Raw genomic sequence first — 19189 nt, forward strand, 5'->3', positions numbered from 1 at the left:
TTTCTTTCGGAAACAGCATTCAAAACTTTTTATCATTCAAGTTCTTTAGAAAAATTTAGATGTAATTTATCCACATTGTGTATATTGAAACAATTATTGAAGATTGTATTTCAGAACAACTTCTCACTACTATTTTGGTCTGAAATATACAGAAAGAAATTTCTTTCAGTTAAGAAGACTAAGTTGCAGACCAAATGTGAAGCTGAATTTTTCTTGAATTTTAAGGCACCTAAACCAAACTTGCTTTTCGAAATGTTCTGTTCTGTTTATCCCCACAAATATCAGACTACCACACTATCCTTTATATTTTCTTCTTTCCACCTCCAGAATCTGCTGGTTTAGTCTCTCACAAGCTCAGCTTTGCCAGGTCTTCAGCTACTATTCCAGAAACTTTGTTTTCTAGGGGAAATCAGTAGAGTCAATATCATCTTTACTAAATTGAAATTACTAAAGGTACTAAAGGTTTGTGACAAACTTCAGTATTTTTGGCAACAGAGATGGATTTAAGCATTTGCATAAAAGCTGAGCTCAATCAGGATCAATAATGAGCACTTTTAAAACACCAGAAGTGAAAGGTCGTGACTAAGTATATAACTCGATTGTGAAACTATTATTTACATGTACATATAACGTATTGAAGTCTACATGGAATACTCGCATTTCCTATTTAAGAACCTATGAGAGTACAGGCAGGGCTGTATAAGGCTCAAATAATGTAGGTCTCTGCCAAATAGCATTCTCTGTTATTACATGTTCTTTGTGCAGGGAATGTCACAAGCAGTATCATGAACATGGTTTTGTAAATATTCATTGTTTTATGATGCTTAGGCAATTTTATGGGACTGACATTTTTAACAAAAGAAAGTTTAGACTAGCGAGTCTTTTCATACTGAAATGACTTGGAGCCTGAAGAAGCATTCTCCCCAAAAAGTAAATATCCAAACAAAAGTTGGTTATACCCCCTGTTCATTCAATATGCTCCATTTACACACGCATACGCTGCTGAATAATGGTTACTGTCTTCCGCAGGTCTGTGCAGGATTACAATTTACATTTATAAACTCAGTTTCTCTTTAACTAAACATTTAAAACATTTCATTTCAGAACTGGCATAAACTAGAGGGGACAAAGAATCTGTTTTGCAAACATTTTCTTATTCTTTTTGCCTGTGGTCTTCCCCTGTTGTAGCTGACCACTTTGTTTTGAATTTCAGAGTGCTAGCTGTGCTTTTTACTAGAGTTGTTTTCTCATGTTCACAAGTACTACTTACAAACTGTTCATGTACTACTTACAACTGTTCATATGAAGGTTTCAGGTAATCACTATATATTGATCACAGAACAAATATTTTTAAAGAATTATTGTTTGTTACTCCAACTGTTAGAAATACAATCAATTCAAATAACTTAAAATAATTTCTCTAGAGACATTATGCTTGTATTCCTGGTAAGAAATATCCATCTGATATTTTTGTGAACACCTTGGCATACTAAATATTATTATTTAGAATAATATTCAGATGAATATTAGGATTATAGAAGGCTTCAGGGAGACCTTATTGCAGCCTGTCAGTACTGAAAGGGGGCTTCTAAAAAAGATGGCGGCAACCTTTTTAGCAGGGCCTGTTGCGACAGGACAAGGGGGAATGGCTTTAAACTAAAGGGGGGTAGATTGAGACTAGATCTAAGGAAGACATTTTTTCCGCTGAGGGTGGTGAAACACTGGCACAGGTTGCCCAGAGAGGTGGTGGATGCCCCATCCCTGGAAACATTCCAGGTCAGGTTGGACGGGGCTCTGAGCAACCTGATCTAGTTGCAGATGTCCCTGCCCACGGCAGGGGGGTTGGACTAGATGGCCTTTAGAGGTCCCTTCCAACCCAAACCATTCTGTGATTCTATGATTATACCTATAGGCCCAGTCAAGACTGCAGATCGTTTTCACTATGCACTTTAGAGAGATGAGCTTTTTAGATTAATCTAAATCTAACATATTATTATTATTATTTTACTTTTTTGGCCAGTCTGTGGAAAGATTGAGCTTGTTATAATTTGGTTTGGTATTGATTTTGATCCCATTTAAATCCTGAATCTTAATGAAATCAGTGATGCCGCCATGTTGTAAAGTAAGTAAGAGACCAGAACCAAAGTTTCATGAAGAAAGAGGGATGTACCCAGGTCATGCTACTAGATACGGCAATTTGCGCTTTCTCAAAATGACTTTCCACTGACTTCCCGTTGAACTCCAATACATTCTGTACGTGTAAGAGAAGTAATCCTCTTACTCTCTTCATTCTAGGTCACGCTTTAATGTGTCTAATAATTAGACCACTCATCCAAATAAACCAAGAAATGATCTAATGATGTGGCTACAGTCTTCATGTAAAGGGTTGTAGTACCAATATCATTGTACTTGAGATCCTGGGATAGACTGAGCTGATGTTTAACGACTGGGCATTCAGGATTATTCTACTCCTTAACTATCTAAATGAATAATAAGAAAAAGAACGTGTGTAGAAGAGTACAATTACAAATAGATGTTATATGAAAACATTAGAATATTCCTATATACTACTTTTATATCCAAATATAAATTCATCTCCCAGTATAAAAAATCTAAAATCCTATGTAGACAAATTTCCCATATTCCTTGATCAAGGAAGCAAGATTTAGCCTGCAATGAATTAATACACATAAAATGTCTCACCTCCTTAACTTAAATGCACAGAGAAATAGATTCAGGTACAGCACATGGAATTGTATCATCCCACATGATGAAGAGTCACATATTTCCCATTCCTGTCTTGCAAAATGATATGGCGCTATTTTTTAAATCAATTATTTATTTTTCTGCTCCTTGAAAGTCTGGACCATGCTTTAAAGCTGGCAAAACTGAGTATGACCCAATACTGTTAGCAGAGAATATATGGATAAAACATATGTCTAGACTACCTTAGACATGATACAATGCAGAAGAGTCTAGAGTACACTTGCTGCTTTCCATTGTGGTTTGCACTTGGAGACAAAACCTAAATGCTCTAATTACGTTAGTCATTTTGACATAGTTATTAAGGTCAAAATAAATGCAAACGGATCATTTTCACTAGTTTAATGTTAGTTCTCATTTACCATATGATTATAAAACTTTCAAAGTGCTCTTTTTGTCCAAACCAACATCCATCAAATGCTGCTAAAGAATAAATTACACAGCTTAACTCTTCTTCCAAAACTGCCTTATTAGGCACACTTACCACCAAATCAGGTGGAAGAGAGGGGCAATCATGATGAAACAGCAAAAAAGGGAAAGATGTCAGAAAACCTCACTGTTTGTGCTTTACAAATACATATTAACCATCTTAAGAAAATAGTCCCAAAAGAGTATGTATTTTTTTAAGAAAATATTCTCCTATATTTGCTTTTTAAACAGAAATAAAATCTAAACTCTATGTATGGGACTGAGTTATTCAGTAGCAAAAGATAGAACTGGTACTTACAGTCAGGTTTTCCATTTTAGAAGTAACACTAGCAGTTTGAAGTGTTCTACAAAACAGAAGTTCTTCACATGATTTCCTTCAGAAATCTAGTCATTTTGGAAAGAAAGTATGTTTGCATCTGGCAACTACAACTGATGAGATTCATCTCAGTTCCATCAAGGTTCAACCAGTCAAAACCAGCAAGATTCAGTGAAACCAAAAATAAAACATGAATCACATCAGTACAACTTGGCAATAGCAGGGTTCTAGCATGTATGCCTCAAACTGCAGCAGAATGCAAAACCGTTTTGAACATTTGAATATAGGTCAACCTAGGTCAACTCTTTCTCAAAGCTGAAAGAATGAAGCTGGCAGGAGTCCTCTCAGGATGAGGGTGGTGAGACACTGGAACACGTTGTCCAGAGAAGTTGTGGATCTCCCATCGCTGGAAGTGTTCAACGTCAGGTTGGATGGGGCTTATGATATAACCTGATATAGTGGAAGATGTCCCTGCCCATGGCAGGAAGGTTGGACTAGATGATCTTTAAAGGTCTTTACCAACCCAAACCTTTCTATGATTCTATGATTAATATCCTGGACTTCAGGGTGGAGAACCTAGAAACTGTGGAATCCCTACATTGGGCACAAGCTCCAAATTCCTTTTTATATATGCAGAAGCCTGCAGTCAGAAAACATCCATTATCCCATAATGTGCTTTGGTTTCCTCACCACCAGAACCAGTCAGCATGACCCGCCAGCTGGCATGCAAGTCCATGAGCCACAGGTTCCATGAGGAATTCTGTACGGCAAGGGTTTCTCATAGTCAGTAAGCATCCTGGGATGCATATTCAATGAAATTTTGCTTTGTTTCTGCTCTTTGCTTTCCCTTGTCCCTCATTCTGGTGTCACAGACCTAAGATATGATATATTGCAATTCTTTCAGAAAAAATTGCCAAACACAGCATGTCAGATATTACCTCATTAATATCAAGAGAATGTTTCAATGGATGTTACCAGCAAAAAGTTTGCAGTTTGAGATGCCCATAACAAAGGTGTTATAAAAATCCAAGTGTCATGGCAATTATTGTCGCTACTAGCGCTGTTTACCTCTATAATTGGTTTAATGCTTGAAAATACTCAGTATCTCTATTTCTGTAAAAAACATCCATCTAACAAAACTAATAGTTACCTAACAAATAGTTACCTAACAGTCTTGAAATATTTATTTATTCACTTAGAACAATTTACATTAATTCTCAGATAGTGACATAACTGGTTCTGGGCTAAACAGTCACTAGCCCACTATGACTGCATTTAGGAAACACACTTTGATTCTTCTGGGAAACCTATTCACACAAGGAAGCAAATCATACCAGGACACTAAACGCAGTAAGCGTAATCTTAGATTCATACCCAGTTAAACACTGGATGCTGAGTACAAAACGACTCTTGGTGTATTCAGGAATAGCTCCTTCCTGAAGTACTGAGACGCCATTACTATTCCCAGTCAAGTGGATTCTTAGCCATAATTGATTATTTTTTTGCATCGGCTAAACTGTCACAAAAGCCCTTTGTTTCTCTCCCCCTGGGAGTCTGAAAAAACTGAGAAAAGACAGGCAGATGGGAAAATATACAACCAAAATATATTCAAATCCATTAAAGAAAATTAACCTCTCCTTCTTCAAGGGCTTACTTCCGTGCATATTCACACAGTGCATGACTCCAATGACACAATTCTCTATCCAGACATACAAGCACACCTTTGAGTTTTCATGCAATGTCAATAACCACTGTGTCTTAATTTGATAAAAATGGAGATGGAGCACTGAGTAGCCCCCTGCAATCTAAATACACTTCAATGATGTAGAGGTCTGGTGGCATGTGTCTAACCAAACACGGAGGAGATATATTAACAGTCCTACAGCAGATTTTTATATAACCAGGTATGGCCATTTCTTCAGATCTCAGAAACAAGAACTACTTGACATAGGCTATGTTTATTTTCTAGGTAGTGCAAAACCTTGATATAATGTTAGAGAGAATTCTGAGCTATTCTCTATGGTGTCTGAGAGAAAAACTGTATCAGAAGGATCTAAACCCTCCCCTGATCTCTTTGAAGCCACTAGAAGGGATATTTTTATGGATCAACGTAATAACCAACAGACTGGCAGTTGACAAGGGCCTGCTGTATTCAAGTTAGCATTTGAACCAAAACCACTAGGGGATGAGTTTTCTAACTAGAAGAAATGTAACAGTCGTGTTTTCCTACACAAGGATGGGTGATGTGGAAAGACACCCACCAATTGCACCCCAACGTTACTCATGGAAAGTCTTTCACCTTTTTAAAGAGACAGACATGAGGAAAGAAAAAGGTTAGTCAAATGAGTAGAGAAAACTAAACTAACTTGTTTTAATCCTTTGGAGCAGTAGTGTGTAAGAAATGGAGCTCAGTGATGAGAACCCTAATACTGAGAACAACCTGGTGCCCAAGATGTGAGATGGCATATGGGAAACTGAGATAACTTGTTGTCCTGAATCCCACGTGAGGACCTGGAACATAAGGCAAGATCTACATCAGACTTTCACCAGAGAAACATATCTGAGAAGGATCCTGGATATGAACTACTGCTTCCTTGTTTACATCTAAAATGGAAAGGTTGACTTTGGAAATACCTGGTATGGAACAAACCTATGAGATCCACTCACTCTGTCTCCTCCAACATCACACTTCAAAATGAGACCACGACTGATGGTGCTCAGGGAAGAACTCAGTCTGCCTATGGGTGAACCTCATATTGAATGCATCCATCCCAAAGTCAGTGCCCCATACATTGAAGTTTCTTGATGAAAACACCTGTTTACTACCAAGACAAGATGAGAGCCTAATACCTACATGTGTAAGGTTCTCATGGTCTTCTGATCTGGTGTACCTGGTTTTTCCACTCTCGACCACCTTGAGGAATGGCAAAGCGGTCTGAGGCAAAGCCAAACAACCCACACCACAATGAAGGCTGTGTACTGGTAGGATAAATATAAGACCGGAAGAAGACTCTCCTATCAGTTCATATCCCCTTGTGAACTGTGCCAAGGAAACAAGTAAATTTTATTCAGTTGAGCAGAATCAAGGCCTCATACATCACAGTCTCCATAGCGAGTGATTGAAACACAGAGGCCTTTCTGGAGAGTTAGCTTTAGGTGTGCACGGGCAAGTACCTGGGTCAAATATGAATGAGTCATCACTGAAAAACATGTTAATCAAGTCTTAAAGCAGGGCAGATCCCCCTTCCTGTAACCACACAGAGGAGAAGGAAGGTAGGGGGTTTTCACGTTTTTGGAGTGTGATGTTAAATCTGGAGAAAACAAGATGGTTTCCTAGCTGGCAATCTAGTCAAATATCTATAACTTCATCTGTTTCTGCAATTATGTATGGGTCTTGCCACTACTGAGGGTGAGTTTCCAGACAGTGTAGAAATTAGCGTTAGCCTAAGAACTGAGAAGTCCTGGCTCACCAGAGGTGAGAAATGATAAGAAGGTGAGGAAAAAAAAAGATTAAAAACTGTAATGCAGGGAGAAAAAAAAAAAAAGAAAGAAGGGAATTGACAAAATCTGTATTTTGATATCAAGGGCAGTTAGAATATTCTTGTCTGGTTTTGGTTTAAAACGCAATCATCTGCATGGAGTTTTTCGTACAGAGAACATTGATTTTATAGTATCTCGCGATTTTAAATGGGGAAATATTATCAGATAGTTTGCAGGTCCAGATTTTTATTCATTTCTCCAGATGTACTGCTGATTTAAACTCAATCCATTTGTACAGATGATAAAGTCTTTCAAAAAACAATATTGTTAAATCATAAACATTAAAAATGACACACAGTGAATTTCGGGGAAACTTCTGAATGCCTCACACTAGGCAGCATGGCAAAAAGCCAAAAAACAACTCTAGCTTAAATTAAAAATAATCTCCCAAATGAAAAAGAAAATGTTTGCTCTCTGCCTCGTATGATTGGCTGGAATGAGATGGAAATTATTTAAAATGAAAAAATAGTCCAGAGCTATCCATTATTTCTTACTAATTTACAGCAAGGGTAAAATTCTTCTGTAAATCATCCTTACTGCTCAGTAGTTACATATCCAAGAAAATTTCAGAATAGCATAGGCCTACAAAATTAAAATAATTTATTAAATCCCAATAACTGTACTGTGCCAAAGTTCATGTAATATTACTTTGGAAGACAGGAAAGCATTTAAAGTGATTCCTTTTTCTTTCTCCAATCTTTTCTCAACGGTCAGCACTTGAGCAGTAACATGCTTTTGTTTTCAAAAAACTGTTGTTGAATACTTTGCATAACTTATTTTGCCTATTATTCCTGGTATGAGATTTCCTGTATGTTCCTAACACATCATGTTATTTGGGATAGTTATGTACACAGTTAGGTTTCTAGGGCTGATTCTACATTCTTCCTGTACAAGTATCATAAACTTACACTGGAGTAACACAGCATTTTGGCATTAGCAGACTTGCACTTTTTTCTTGTCACTATTGTAAGAATGTAGAACTATGTCTTTTACTTAAAGTTCAGTCTAATCTATACATTTTAGGGACTGAATTGAACACGTATATAGCTCACAAAAATAGTTGTGTCTTCAGTGAGCTATACTCATTCTTTTCCTTGCTGCTGTAGAAGGACTGTTAACGTGAACGGTAAACTGCCATCAGAAAACAGTGTAAAATATCTGGACATGCAAAAACATCCTTCCTCCTTACCTACAGCAGACTCTGTGAGGGCACCTATTGACTATAAATCAGATCTGATGTGGAAGAATGATCAACAGGCTTAAGCAAAATGGAAGAGATGATGTGCAAATGTATATTCCTAACTTCTCTACGTGACCTTCAGGTAAGTTTTAAGGGTGGAAACAGCTGAAAGCATGACTTCACTGAATCTAATGACAGATACCCATTCAATATTTCTCTCTCTGCAGTTTTTAAAGTGTCACCACAGAATCACAAGAAGCACATCGAGTAAAGCCACCTTTCCTCCTGGTTCTGTCATCCTACGAGGTCACACAGATACACAAAGCAACTATTGTGAAGGTAGTGGCAACAGGAGAAAGCAGACGTCATTCAAAAGCAAGTGTTGCCGCAGTACTGTTCAAAATGCCTAGAGATAATATTTTTAATACAACAGTGTGAAAGCCTTCAATACGAAAATGTAGGGTCAAAGGAAGCATCAATCTACCTTCATGCTTTCTGCACCTGTAAGGAGCTTACAGGAAGCTGGGGTACTTTCATTTTGGACAACTGTGATAGCAACGTTCGTCCCCAAAACTGCCAGTGAGGGCACTGACAGGAAAAGTGAGCAGATTGGCAGACCTAAATGCATACTCTATTGTATCTCTCAAAATGCTTTTCCTGAACTTTCTCATTAAAAAAGGAATCGTATTACAGCTCTACAACATCTGTATACATCTAGAAGGTGACCCAAGATTCCCTCTCTCTTTCTTGGCTTGTTTAGAGGAAACAAGATCGGCTCATCTCATCAACCACATTGACTGTAGGTAACGTCAACAAATTAAATAGTTCAGTTAGTTGTACTGTTTGGGAAGTTCACAACATTGCAGGACATTAAAAAAAAAAAAAACCCAACCAGAGTATTTTATTGTATCTTGTGGTTGCAGAGAAATTTCAAACTTTGGTTAATAATTATCCAAACCACTTTTAGTGAGGGTCAGGGAAGGAAGACTTACCTCTCTGTAATTGTTTATGTGAGCTCTTCACTTCTTTATAATAAAATTAAATACATTCTCTGCTTTCAGAAGCTATTGCCATGTTCTTTGCTACATCTCTTAGCAAACTTCTGCTAAAGACACTTCTCTATTTTGGACTAGAAATTCTATCCTATGATTTACCTGATATTAATCTAGCATTTGTGAGTGGCAAGAGAGAGAAGTAAAATTATGTAAAGATAATTCATTGCAAATACGTATCAACTATCATTAATAAACCAAACATTTACTGCCATTTATAAAAGCATTGATCAGTTTTGACACTAGGAAAATTATAATTTCATATACTCATTTACTCTTATTTTTTCCTGTTCCTCGCTTCTAAGGTCAAGTCCCACTATTTCCTTGGTATTTATGGTCCTCATGTACTTCTACATAATTTTTATGTAGATGAATTTCCTCCAAATTCAGAATCATTTTCCTGTCCTAAAATCTCTCCAAAAATGGACAATTTCTTCCTGATTTTTAGGAGCTCAGATCTAGTTTGGCGGGTTTTGTTTTTTTTTTCCCCTATGATGATTTCTTTGACATTCATTGTTTCCTAAATGTAGATATTCTGAGGTAAGCAAGGATACATGCCACATAGAACAGCAGATCAGAAGAAAATGACCCCAATTTATGGCATTGGAGACAGACTAATTTCACATTTTTATCAGCTGAGAAAATGAAATAAAGAATTCGTTTGGCTGCTCTGAACAATGGATTTGCAATTTGCATAGAAAAAATGATGGCAAAACCTCATAACCCATCAGCGTTTTACCACAAGCTCAGTTCTATTACATTTTAGTGGAGGTTCAAAGTTGTCTAAAGAAACCATTCTCTTCTTTCTCCAACTGTAAATGTGTCACTTGAGAGTTCAACTTCCAATAGGAGCAGTATCTGACACACAACTAATTTTAGAATATAAAGTGCTCCTCACCATATTGGAATACATATAATTTAAAATAACTGTAAACCTAAACTTTGCAAAAACAGAAAATTCAAGCACTAACAAAAAAGCATAATTTGTAATTGAAAGAAAATAATATTTAAAAGAAAAAAAAACTTTTTTGTCTTTCCAAAAAGAGACAGAAATTACTAAGTTTTATTTCCCAAGAGAATTATGCCACTTTTATAAAGAAAATTACAGTTACCACAAATTGCTCTCAACAATTCCAAAGCTTCTTCATTTGACCACTTGAAAATCAAAGTTCTTTAAGATTATAAATATAACTTTTTATAACTCTGTTATTACGTACTGTGAATGGGGAAAGGGGGCCAATCTTGTGGCCGTAGCGTCGAATGGCCTCTCTGATGTGGCTGGGCTGGATGGCATCTCTTTGAGCCTCTATACCACAGGCTGCAGTGCTCTGCAACAGAAAAACACATAAATTGTTACTAAATCAAAAACACACAACAGACCTACAGTGCATAAAGTATGAAAATAAACCTTTATAAAACGGACCAATTTTTTTTTCCTGAGGATACACATCATTGCTGCCACATACTACATTAGAGAAAAAAAGCTATTAACAAATCAAAGAGGACTTTTACATGAACTTTGCTTAAGAGACCCAAAGAACACCATATTTGTCCTCTTAAATCTTTCACCTAGTGCTGCTGTATGTTGCAATTGAAAAGAGCAGAAAACGTTCAAACTAAAATGAAAGGGTCATATAAGTCATACTGCAATAACCACAGAAACTATTTTTAAAACATTTCAGGCTCTCATTATGATGTCAAGGGGTGGGGAAAATATTGAACAAGTACCCAAAGTGGAAAGCAATTTGACACCAAAGTCACCATTGAGTAATATCAGATTGAAATTTGAAGATGAAACATGTGACATAATGGTGTTAGAGAGATGCAAAAATATTTTAATTACCTCAAACTGGAATGTTTTCAAATTTCAAATAACTTTTTGGATTAAGGACCCTAAATAGGAAACTATTACTATCACTGCTATTGGTGAATTGATTTTATAAAAATATCCCCAGGATTTTAAAAGAAAAAGTTACTCTCTTCTCCTTGCTAGTCAAACTGAAATGTTGGTTTAGGCTCCATCTAGACACAGCTGCTTGCCAGAATTCAGATGACTTATCAGAATGATGGCTGCTTGGTAATAAATTCATGAAAACGATATTAGTGAATGTATTAAGAATGACAAAAACTTAAATTATACACTGAAATTTAATGTACACACATACACAGCCCCCTCATACATTTACACTATATACTAATGCTTTCAAACTTGGCATATTTTTTACAAAATGTTTTATTTTCAAATGTGCTGCGTCCACTGGAGCCTGTGTGTGTACACACAGAATTATTCATAATACGATGGCAGATTCTTCCCTTGCTGATTGACGTTCATAAAGGGAATGTGAAACTCAAATATTTTCAGCTGGACTGTGCCTTCATGGACTAAGAATAACATTCTTAAGTTAACTCGTTTGTCTCAATGCCTCAGTTATATCCATTATATAGCTAACCAAATTGGATAAGTCATGGGAACATTTCATTAAAATGGTGCACTTTTTAGAATATAATTATTTCAAAAGGCATTAAGTCAAACACTAGGAAATTAAAATAAACTCACAAAACTAGTGAAATATAATGTATCAAAAACTACATCTCCAGCTAAATTTTTGTTCCTAGGAACTATAATGGAAATCAGCCACAGAAACAAAACATAATCAAATATAATATAAAAAGGAAGAGGAAAAAGCAAAAGTCTTCAGAAAAGTTTTCAGGATTCACTAAAGGCTTTCTAAATGGAATATAATAAGGGCACTGATGACACTAGAAGGAGAAAATACATTTTTTTCTGTCTGTCATTGTAAAAAACTGGTTAAATTATGTGAAAAATTAATACTTGTAGGAGAATAATAACACACGTAAGAAAATCACAAGTCACTCCATTGCTTTGCAGCAAAATGAGTACTGCCATCACATTTTTTCAAAAAAGCCCTAAGTGACTAACACAGTGCTTTCTATCCAGTTTATTTAATCAAATCTAGTTCCCTTGTGGTTTTAAGGTACATATATCTTTCTCAGATAGAATACCAAGGATCTACAACAGGAATTGTAATATTTACATTTCACATTCTGAATATGAGACATCCATAATTTATGCAAAGTAAACAAATATTTAGATTGAATGCAACCAACTGGCATAAAAATAAAGCAGGTCAGGCAAAGTTGTTATAGGCAAAGAAGACAGTCGCCTAAGGCTGCTGGGAGCAGGAAAATCACAACCACCTCTTTGCCTACTTTGCTTATGCGTTGAACCTCAAAACCTGTGCTAGCTGCTACTGTCAGAGAAGGGGATGATTATTTGGGATGGTATCTACTGCTTTGGCTGTAGAGCAGCAGCTTATCTTAGAAGCAGCAGTTGTTACCTCAGCAAAATTCAGTTTGCAGCCATTACTGAAAAGCTTTAGCCTAGTTCTGATAGAAGGAACACCAAACCACACATTTGGCCCTACAAAAACATTGGTAGTTAACACGTGATATAGGTTAAAATTAATATTTAAAAAGAGACATGTTATTTCCTGGAGATGTTTTGGTTTCTTCTTCTTTTTTTTCAGGCTTGTGCACCAAATACCTTTTTTCTTTTCCTTTGTTTGGATTTGGTAGAGTCCTGTCCAATTCCACCATTCCCCAGGGCTCCTGATGGGGTTTTCCCAAGATGTTGCTGTCCTGCTGATGCTGGGGGTGTGGGCGTAGGAGGTGGTGTGTTTTCAGGAGAGTCAAGACTGGTCTTCACACTTGTAGATTGCCCTAAGAGATGCGGCTATAAAAGCAAGATGTCAAACAGCCATTATATAATCAAATCACCAAAAAAAAAAATCTTAGATTTACTGTTAGAAGAGATGTATTACAGAATTAAATTTGCTCATTCTAGAGGTTACTATAATATCGGTATCGCAGCAATGCATGCAATACAGCACTTATTGCACTTGCCACTGTTGACAACTTTAATCTCCAAATCTGCAATAGGGAGAGCCTTCAATACAGAAAGAAAGAATTTCCACCCAAGAAAAGAGGATTTACATTTAAATATAAAGATGCTACTAAGAATTTAACATTTGGAACTATAATTTAATGTCTTTCTGTCTAAATCCATAACTTCAATGTTCAGAAACTCCATAACAGAAGTCTAGATCAATACCAGATTCAATAACATCTACTTTGAAAGCAATAAACTACGTTTCACATGTAAAAGTAAAACATCAAATGCATTAATATGTGAAAAAGCAAGATTTACCTCAGTAGAGTTGTGATACTGTATGAAGGTGGCAGATATGGCATGACTGAATGGGTCACCAGCTTTGGGAGCCATGTCCTGCTTAACCAAAAGGGCCAAGTCCACCAACTGGAGGGGCAAAAAACAGCCAATAAACAGGTAGGTTTACTGACATGGTACTTACTACCACTACTACTAAATGCCATGGTAACAATGAAGAGAGATAGGAGTTGTGAGTTGAGGCAGATTATTCTTAGTGTTTCTCAGTTGAAAACAAAATTATTCCGAGATATTTCAGCCTAAGGAACCTTTCTTTTCCACTTCTGTAAATATATGGTGTAGTCTATCTACCCAAGAGGGCTTGGCTTGGCACTAAGGTAACATTTTGTTTTCCAGGAAATCCTGCTTTTTTAATCCAATTGTGCAATGGGGTTGAATGAGCCTCAGCGCACTGCCAAAGGTCACATAGCAAAGTATGTGGTTTCAGTTTGGACTTGAATAAAGTTCGTGCTGGACTCCACTCTGCTCTGTAACCATTATAAAACATTTCTATTGTGTATCAGATGGATGAAAACGGTATAGTATGCATCTGTCATACAGTAAATTGAAAGACAGACAGGAATTCAGTTAGCTTGGTTAGCTGAAGTAGTGACTGCATGCTTCTGAAGGGGCTTACAACACCGTCACTTGAGGCCGAAGTACATCCAAGTACTAATTCATTTTGTTTAGCTAGAGTTCAAACAGTAGAGTGTAATCCCTTACCTGTGCCACAGTCTCATACGCTAAATATGCCAAAATCTCCATTGCAACTGCATTTGGCTTTATTTCCATACTGCTACAATCCAACCAGTCACGAAACTTGGATGCTTTCTTTGCTGGCAGTTAAAATCATAAGGGGAAAGGAGAAGTTAACAACAGGTAGGCCAAAATAATGCAATTTTTCTGGTCATAGAAAAGACTGCAAATGTGAAACAAGGAGTGTGAATGTGATTTGATTGGCCAAGGAAGGAATTCTCAAAATGGAATTAGTGGGGAAAAGACTGTTATTTCATACACAACATTTTGGAGACCCATAAGCAGCATGGAGTAAAGAGAAAAACACACAGTTAATCAATGATACGTGAGATTTCAGAACAAGGAATGGTCTACTTCAGAGGACCATAGATGGGACAAACCCGATTTTGAATATATTATTGTAAAAGAAACAATATGATTGCATTGCATCTTTGATGAATGAGAGAAAGCACTAGAAGAAATCAACACAAATCTGGGCCCAGATAAAATGATATAAAAATGTTAACAACAGCGAAGACAAATGAAGAAGGAAAGAAGAACTAGGAAGTCCTTGTGTTAACCATACAGGGATTAGGTGCTGACAAACTGGCCAAAATGATTTGTAGATGAGTGTTTTTAAAGTGTTCTTTGGATATAAAGAAATAAGGATAGACGTAGATCTGCAAATGATCAACATTCATATGAGAACTTCACACTGCTAATGGATGAGATCACTTAGGAGAAAGTACAGAGAAAAATACACGACAAAGAAACATGATATTTGCTGAGAGAGTAAAAGGAGGAACGAGAGATACCAAAGTGGAACTGAAAAAGCATCGTGGAAATTCACAGGAGAACCAAAAAACGGACAATCTTTCTTAGGTCAGTGGTGGACAAGCTGATCACAGAAAGCTGCGGAGACTTGGACAGAAAGAAGCTAGTAATACAGAGGTCTTAATGAGGGCTGTTTGTGAAGACAGGACAACAAAAATGAAGTAAATACAAGGTGGAAGAATCATTGAAACAGCTCTTTCAAAGAGAGCCTTCAACGAGGACTAAAAAGCTAAAGAGATGTCAGGTGTTAAAGAGAAAACAGGTGTAAATAATGGTTACTTTTTAGGAGGGAATGAAAAAGCTACACAGAATTGCTGAGGGCCAAAAAAAAAAGGGCAAGAGAAAAAGTGTGAAGGTGATAGCAGGACCACAAAATGTTCCTAGAATTTAAATTTGTAATCGTGTAGTCCTTGATCTTTGATGGATCTTTTCTTTCGCCTGTCTTTAAAACTGCACAGAAATACATGGAGCTGTAATTATGAATATATATTGTTAGAAGAGGTTTCTTGAAGTCCCTTCCAGGTTTATTCTCTTGTGACACGGTTTTCATGGGTTTATATTACAGTAAAAAGGGTTTACTACTTTAAGCATAGCAATACATTCAATTTTTACTAAAATATAAGAAAATAAGCAAAAATAGCCTTTGCATTAGTTTTGAACAAATGTTCTACATGGCCTTTAGTATGTGCTATCTAGTTGAGTTCATATTATGCAATTGAATTTGTGCATGAGTCTCTCTTGCTATTGTTTTCTAAGCACTGTAATTCTCTTATTCTTTAACGACATTAAAAGTCAGTGAAAAGGACTGTATAGACATGGTCATTTAAAAACACTGAAAATATCATTGAGACTTTTTTATAGATCACAATCCCCCGGTCAGCAACATTCCATTTTATTTTGCAAATTTAGGATTTCTATTTGTTCTGCCTCCAGATGATAATTTTTGGGTTTTAAAGATGACTTTATCACAAACCTCTCATTTGCTGAAGTCACCCTAATCTGAAGTATCATTTATCTAATGGCTCACAGATGTGTGATGCCAAATTATAACTAAGCTTACAAAACATATTGAATTAGGAAAAGAAATGCTTACAAAACATGTTTTCCTACATTTGCTGACATTTGCTGATACAGAACAGTATTTCAAATGTGTCATTTATTTGCCATAAATGAGTCACTCTTTCTTTGAATTTAAAAGGAGGAACAAGATAAGGTCTCTCATTTAAAGACACCATTGTGTTCAAGTCTGTGTTGTAGGATCATGTGCTGTTTTGTCATGATTTTTACTGGCTCCTTCATCTCACTTTCTCTGACATTTGACCTAAAACCTTAGTCATCACTTAACCACTTCTGTAATGATGTTTTGCTACATGATCAAGCCCATTAATTTACAGCTCATTATAGTTGTGGCCCACAAGTACTTCTAGTAAGTTGGTTTTCAGTGCTAGTAAAGCCCTAATTCTGTCATCATGTTATTAGTGTTGGAATGGCATATACTGATGAATTTGGCTAATGTTGAATAAATTCCACAGCAGGAGCTTACAGCTTAAAATAGAAAAGACTCTTTAGTAAGTTCTTTGTGTCTCTGCGGATAGGGAAATAAAAGCAAAACTTGCTGCTCTTCTCTAATTTTAGACACATTCCGAAAAACCTGCAACCATGAAACTTTACTAATATGCTGACTATAACACCACCACCACAGACTTCAGGCAAGTATGGGTGTTTTAATCCATTAACTCTTTACCAGTTCTTTCTTTGCAGTCGTCCCCACCAGCACAGTATTTGAGCATATAGAAAGCTTGGTAAATATTCAAATAAAATACTCTGCCTGACAGCCTGAAACTATGCTAAATTAACTGTTCCCAGGAGTTACGTGGACAAAGAATTTAAAGTTTTATTATTGCGGATGAAACAAGTGCTTTAAAAAACCATGAGGTTCTGCTGTGTTCTCTATTACATGAAATAATAATCAAATATCTTAATACAGTGCAGCCATTATAATACTTACAAAAACTCAACTGCCGACTTTCACAAAATTCTGCATACTGGACCGAGTCCATCATTCGTGTTTGTCTTTCTGCTCTCTGACAAAAGAGTAGAAGTACATGATGTACCTTATTCCAACAAGAACTGCATTCCACAACAGGAATTATAGCAGCAAAGCACCCCTGCCATAACCTTGAAGTAACCCCCCCAAATAAAACATGCATTGAACAAGTTAAGATGCAGAAATATAAACCACAGATTGGTTATTAGTGTCGTGAGTTAAATTACCCAGAAGAGCGTGTCAATTCTTATTTTAAAAATCTGCTTGCACACCGCTCACCTACGACAGTGACGAGGGCTGAGTTAGGAAAGGTGCTGAACACTCTTGCCCTGACCAAGGTGCACATTTAAATTGAAGTACATGAGTAGTCTGCCTACGTGTTTACAGATGACCAGACAAGTAAAACGTTCTCCTGGACCAAGGCCAACATGTTCTGCACTGAGCAGAACTGAACCTGTGTGCTTTTAAAATGGGAGCATTAGCAGCAGTGAAATGAATAAATTCCATCACATTGAGGAAGTATCAGACAGAGCGGAGCACTGAAGTGCCCCTTCCCACACAGACATTCAATATACTGTAATAATTATGTGGTAAATGTGCCTGTTTCATTTTTTTTTTACTGTTAAGCTATGCTTGATTTTTTGTACTTCTGAACACCTACAGGAGAAGAAAGGAAATTAGACTGAATTAGAGTTCATTCAAGAAAAATGGCTTAAAATGTTCACTACTGGATTTAAGAATGTATTTCACACAGAATCCAGTGTAAACCAGAAGATTATACCTCAAAAAAGTCAAGGTACGAAACCATAAACATTACGCACACCCTTCCCTCCACATATATACTATGTCATAATTGAATCACGGTTGAAGCAGCACTGAAGTTCATGGTTAAGTTTGAGCGTGTTTGAGTTTTGTTTACTTCAACAGAGCAGGGTTGATTTTCACAAGGTAGGGATCAGGTCTCTAGAAGAGATTAAATCCTTCAAGTATCAGAGGCAGGAAGCAGTGGTTAGATTAAAGAGATTATCCTCTTGAGAAGCAGACAGCTTACTCAAGTCTCTCAAACAAGGAAAGTAGATTGTCTTAAACATCAAGGAAAGGAATATAACTATCTTCCAAGCAATAACTCAATCAATAAATCATTACACCTGCTAAGAACAGAACCATAACTAAGGATACAAAGTGGTATCAGGAGTGGCTGATGGCACGAGACTTTACTTCTGCAGTGAGTCCATACAGCTCAAGAAACATGCACAAAGAAGGTAAGGTCCAGGTGTGTTCGCATTAAAGACAAAAAAACAAAGAAAGAAAACACACACACACACAAATTTTGCTCTGACTTCCCAAGCACTTTTACATCTGATGAAACCAAAATTGCGAAGTTCTTTAATCAGCTTTAATGGAAAACAAAAGGGTTGTTGATAAGAGTATTTGGAGACAGGCTATACAACCAGTATTTGGCCTTAGAAGTTTCTCAAATCAGGAAGAAAAAAAAAAAAATCATAGAATCACAGAATGGTTTGGGTTGGAAGGGACCTCTAAAGGTCATCTAGTCCAACCCCCCTGCAAGGAGCAGGGACATCTGCAACTAGATCAGGTTGCTCAGAGCCCCCTCCAACCTGACCTTGAAGGTTTCCAGAGATGGGGCATCCACCACCTCTCTGGGCAACCTGGGCCAGTGCTTCACCACCCTCAGCGGAAAAAATGTCTTCCTTAGTCTACCTAAGTCTAGTCTCAGTCTACCCCCCCTTTAGTTTAAAGCCATCCCCCCTTGTCCTGTTGCAACAAGCCCCACTAAAAAGTTTGCCCCCATCTTTTTTATAAGCCCCCTTTAAGTACTGACAGGCTGCAATAAGGTCTCCCCGAAGCCTTCTCTTCTCTAGGCTGAACAACCCCAACTCTCTCAACCTTTCTTCATAGGAGAGGCGTTCCATCCCCCTGATCATTTTTGTGGCCCTCTTCTGGACCCGCTCCATCAGCTCCGTGTCTTTCCTGTGCTGAGGGCTCCAGAGCTGGACGCAGTACTCCAGGTGGGGTCTCACCAGAG

General features: G+C 37.0%; 1 protein-coding gene across 1 annotated transcript in view; it reads right to left on the minus strand.

The window, feature by feature from the left end:
- SUPT3H (SPT3 homolog, SAGA and STAGA complex component) overlaps positions 1 to 19189 on the minus strand; it is a 292512-nt gene that overhangs the window by 44034 nt on the left and 229289 nt on the right. Inside the window, exons 7-11 of the mRNA XM_019474573.1 lie at positions 17104 to 17179; positions 14250 to 14362; positions 13509 to 13616; positions 12846 to 13034; positions 10498 to 10608 (exon numbers count right to left, since the gene is read on the minus strand). Coding sequence (XP_019330118.1) covers positions 10498 to 10608; positions 12846 to 13034; positions 13509 to 13616; positions 14250 to 14362; positions 17104 to 17179 — 597 coding nt within the window. The remainder of the gene's footprint in view (positions 1 to 10497; positions 10609 to 12845; positions 13035 to 13508; positions 13617 to 14249; positions 14363 to 17103; positions 17180 to 19189) is intronic.

Source organism: Aptenodytes forsteri, unplaced genomic scaffold (assembly GCF_000699145.1).
Source record: "Aptenodytes forsteri isolate BGI_AS27 unplaced genomic scaffold, ASM69914v1 Scaffold57, whole genome shotgun sequence".
NCBI classification, from domain to species: domain Eukaryota; kingdom Metazoa; phylum Chordata; class Aves; order Sphenisciformes; family Spheniscidae; genus Aptenodytes; species Aptenodytes forsteri.